This window comes from Sinocyclocheilus grahami, unplaced genomic scaffold, assembly GCF_001515645.1.
Source record: "Sinocyclocheilus grahami isolate Dianchi unplaced genomic scaffold, SAMN03320097.WGS_v1.1 scaffold154.1, whole genome shotgun sequence".
Taxonomy (NCBI): Eukaryota; Metazoa; Chordata; class Actinopteri; order Cypriniformes; family Cyprinidae; genus Sinocyclocheilus; species Sinocyclocheilus grahami.
Window position 1 is genome coordinate 690,905 of NW_015505333.1, and position 4,743 is coordinate 695,647.

Here is a 4,743-nt window from a genome sequence, read left to right on the forward strand (position 1 = left end):
AAACAACCACATAATAAGTGATAAGTTTCATTAGCCAAACTGTTTTTTGTAAATATTAAAACATAAATAACACTCTTAGTGAGGACATTACATAAGACTTCCATAAATTTTATATCTGGTTAATGATATTTTCCATCACCTAACGGAGCCCCTACCCCTACACATGCCCATCACAAAAACATGCAGAACTAGATTTAAATCAAAACATCTTTTGGCTGATTTGTATACCTTTTTAACTAGTGAGGACCAGTAAAATGTCCTCACTAGTGGGTTGTCAAAGTATTTCACGGTATAATTGAGGATGTGTGTATTTAATACTTCAACATTTAACTGAAAACAATTATAGAAATAAAATATGACAATTAAAAAAACTAAAATAGCCTACATGATAACATCATCAATAACATGAATCTGTCTAATTTATTGATTAAATAAGAGCATTCTGGGAAACGCCTTCAATTCGTTTTACCAACCCCTGAAGGTCCATGAACCAGAAGAGGATCATGGCAAGCATTCGTGGACTCCCACATGGCAATGCAGATCTTTCCCAGAATGCTGTCCCTTCCTTTAAACACAGAGCACTTCTCCTCGCTCAGCACGGCGTGATGGAAGATCTCCTGTTTCAACCAAGACCATCCTGGATCTACCGTGCTACATGTTCCTGAAGTTTGCAGCGCATTCCTGCTGATCAGTTCCTTCATTTGGGATGTCACCTGCTCACACAGTTTTCCAAGGTACCCCTTGTGTTCTTTGCGGCTCGGGTCCATAGCTCCTTTGCTGAGCTCCATGCAGAGAGGCTGGAGGCGACCCGTGTTGTAGATGCGTTGCTTCAGGTCGGCCAAGAGCTCCCGGGCTTCGGTGTCCAACAAGCCATCGGCTGTGACGTCCAGAAGAAACTTTGCAAAGTTTTTCTTGCAGTCTCTTTTACTGAGTCGAGGCAGTTCACGGAAAAACAGCACCGCTGATGCATCCTTTTGGGTCTTGAGAAAGCCGTGCTCCATCTCATACTCTAAGACTACGAAATACACACAAAAAGCATGATACTCATTAAAATATAAGGACAAACTAAGACAGGACTCATGTCCCACATTTTACAATCCTTTACCATATGATTTTCTTAAATACAGCATGCATTATTATAATTGTGACACCCGAGAAGTAACATAATTTGGCTGGAAACATGGCAAGAAGAAAGGTAAATAAGATAATATTTATTCCTAGCAAAAAAAGAATAAATAAATTAAATAAATACATACAATACAAAATTACAAAAACTGAAATGTATTTAGACAACCACGGTTGGTAACAATGTTGTAAAAAATTGCAAACCACATATAAAATGAAGGGAAATTGAAACGATATATTACTAAAAGTCATATGTTTTTTTGTTGTTGTTGTTGGTTTATGCCATTGACTGTAATTAGTAAGTAATTAGGTTACTGTACCAATTACTCTCTCTAAGAAGCATTGCATTACTTATTACTAATTACTTTCTAATCCATTATCAACCTCAACCAGTTGAAAAATACAAGGATAGACATGAAACTACTCTTTTAATTATTTAAAATAAATAAATAAAACTGCATAAATTATTCTTGAACTGACCAAAGTATTTAAAGGGAGAAAGTTACATTAAAAACAGTGGATTTAACATCTAATGTTAAAATGTATATTGTTTTTATATAGAATCGCTCCATAGTTTATACAGTTTTTAATGTAATTGTAATTAAATTACAGAAAAATTAAGAGTAATCCCCTACTTTACTTTTTCAAGTGAAAAGTAATTAAATTGCAGTAATTAACTACTTAGAAATGCATTACACCAATCACTGTTCTGGGGTGCGTTTCCCAAAAGCAACTATGGTCGCAAGTTCCGTCGTTACCAATAGATTTCAATGGAAATAACTAGCATAGCTAGCTAACGATGCTTTTGGGAAACGCACCCCTGTGCAGTAGTGATCAGGTGGAGCCGCGGTTTTAAAGTCCAGCCCAAACTCCTGCAGACTCATTTACAAGCACACAATTATGGCGCCACACAGTTTTTATAGCAATAAATAACAAACTAAAACCAAACTTATAAGGGGAAAAAAACAACAACATCTGAACATGCATCAGCGTCATTAGAACTACCTGAATGACAGAAACCATATTTGGGAAAAATTCATTTGAAGTGCAATTAGATTTTTTTTAGTTTGGCTCACGTCCCATTTGTTTAGATGGAGAGGGCGGGGTTTATGGCCTGTACTGCAGCCAGCCACCAGGGGATGAATAAAATGTTTTGGTCTCACTTTTCAGGATGCGTGAGGCACACTTGGTTATACAACGAAAGTCAGTGGGGTCCTGCGCTCTTTTGGAACCCACTGACTTCTGTCGTATGGACAAAAAAAAAAAAAAAAGTAAATAAAAGTCATACAGTTTTGGAATGACAAAAAAAAATGTATCCCTTATTTTGCACCATATTCATGGAAAGTTGCACAATCTCTCACCAGATTTGAAAAACTTGTGCTTTTGGTCAACACTGATATCCCCTTCTCTCTCGGCCTGTTGGGCAGCAGTGCGGAGAGCCAGCAGCAGCCGTGATTCGGTCAGATTCCAGGATATGACATCATCATCACGCAACTGTCCGCTCTCAGAGCCCCTGTCATTGTAATGAGGATAGTGAGCTGTGATTGGCTGGAGGATATATGTGGGTGGGACTGAGTTACTGTCTTTGGAGAACCATTGGTTTAGGAGCTTTAAACTCTCTGAATCTTTGGGAAGTTTTGATACCAGCAACTCAAACTCCGTCTCTGGTATGAGGCGTGGGATGGAGCGATGGCCGTACTGATTACCGAGCAGAGCCTGAGAAGATAAACATAGATACAGTATTACACTTATGCTCAGAGAACCAACACAAGTGTGATGACCAAAAGATATGCATGGATAAAATTAGGTTGCTGGTGAAACATACGATAAAAGTTGGGCCATCTGATATTCTCTGACAGGACTCGATTTCTTTAATGCACAGTTCAGTTGTCAAGTGATCAGCTGTGAAGATGTCATGCACTCCGCATCTGAAATCCACTACCTGCGAGAAAAACCCAACAAAAGAAGAAGAAAAAAACCTGCTTTTTGAACAGTGGATATGCCCAATAAATAAAAATGTCATGCAATTTTAGACTGTTTTTACATTTGCAACCAGGATTAAACTAGGCTGCAAATATATTTTCAGCACAAACCTCAAAGACGAGACCTAAACTTTGACAGTGGGCCTGCAACTCCGAATAGGCCTTCTCCCAAAATACATTCCTCTCATTCTTCATGTCTGTCAAAAAAATGTAATGTATTAATGTCAGGTCCTTAAGGAGTTCATTTTGTGAAATGTATTAATGTATATTAAATTGCTTATTACACAATTATGCTTATTTCAAAACCAAGAGCACCATGTTGGAAACGGATTGTCTATGCAGCAGTCATTTGTATGGTTTTGCATCATTATAGAAAATACCTGACCACCTCGATTAATCAGGACTTCAACATTAGTACAAACACGAATTCTAGTAACACTTTATTTTACAGACCATTTCTCACTTTTAACTAGTTGCTTATTAACATGCATATTACTAGCATGCTGGCTGTTTATTAGTACTGATAAAGCAATATTAATGCATTTTTCTGCATGACCAGATTTTAGATCCCTTAATCCTACCCAACACCTAAACTAAGAAGCAAATTAAGAGTTTACTGATGCAAAATTCATAGTGCAAATTTTTTCCTAAAACTGAAGTGTGACCCTAATTCTGCCTTCCTCCACTTAATAAAAATAAATGTAGAAACACTGCAGATTAGGGTTACATATATTCCACACTAATGCATTTTCATGATTTTCCCATCATTTGTTATTACTGGATAAAAAAATTTTTTGTAGTATTTTAGAGACTGCACACAAACTGAAAATAAACATTTTTAGAACCGAGCACAACTAGAAAATCCCACTATAGAAATCACCATTGCTTTTTTTTTTTTTAAGATTGTTAATTTAAATTAAATTTAAATTCAAAATTCCCTATTTCCAGGTTTTCCATGACCTTGAAATACAGAGCAAATTTTTTTTCCAGCAAAATACAAAGGTAAGGGGGACTAAACAAGCAGTGCAAGCCTTACCTGAGTGTGTGGAGCTGATGAACACCCGCACCGTTCTGGAAACAGGCTGTAGAGCATCAGCGCTCTGTCCCTGCAGAGCCTCCAATCCAAGAGCTTCGCCCATCTCCACCACAGCCATCCCGACCAACACACCTCAAGAAATCCCGAGTATGATCGCCTGCGCTCCTGTCCTCATAACCCACCCAAATCTGAGCGACCCAAAGTGACTCTACAGCACTGAACAAAGAGCTCCAGATCTACTGATCATCACTGCTTAGTCTGAGACGTGAAAAAATAACCTGAAAGCCAAATATTAATTAGATGAAAAATATGTTTTCCACAGCAATAAGGAAAAGCAAACAGCTCTGTTGCGAAGCGCTCCAGCTCATTTGTTTGTTCTCCTCTGCACCCGTCATTTTATCCACTGAGATCAGGAAGGCCGAGAGAGACCCGGTGTTTACGACCCACCGCCTGCAGCAGAGATCAGACCCTGGAGACCAAGAGCAGCTGCCCCATGTTTAATTAACCTGAACTGTATAAATGCATAAACTGCTGCTTTTCATTTATAATTATGAATCGAAGATCAGTGCAATCATTTTGCTTCAATACAAATAATTATAA

General features: G+C 38.0%; 1 protein-coding gene across 1 annotated transcript in view; it reads right to left on the reverse strand.

Annotated features, from left to right (window-relative positions):
* Positions 1–4,261, reverse strand: part of nwd1 (NACHT and WD repeat domain containing 1) — a 16,666-nt gene extending 12,405 nt beyond the window's left edge. Inside the window, exons 1-5 of the mRNA XM_016282086.1 lie at positions 4,144–4,261; positions 3,219–3,304; positions 2,951–3,067; positions 2,487–2,841; positions 470–1,015 (exon numbers count right to left, since the gene is read on the reverse strand). Coding sequence (XP_016137572.1) covers positions 470–1,015; positions 2,487–2,841; positions 2,951–3,067; positions 3,219–3,304; positions 4,144–4,261 — 1,222 coding nt within the window. The remainder of the gene's footprint in view (positions 1–469; positions 1,016–2,486; positions 2,842–2,950; positions 3,068–3,218; positions 3,305–4,143) is intronic.
* Positions 4,262–4,743: the final 482 nt, after the last annotated feature.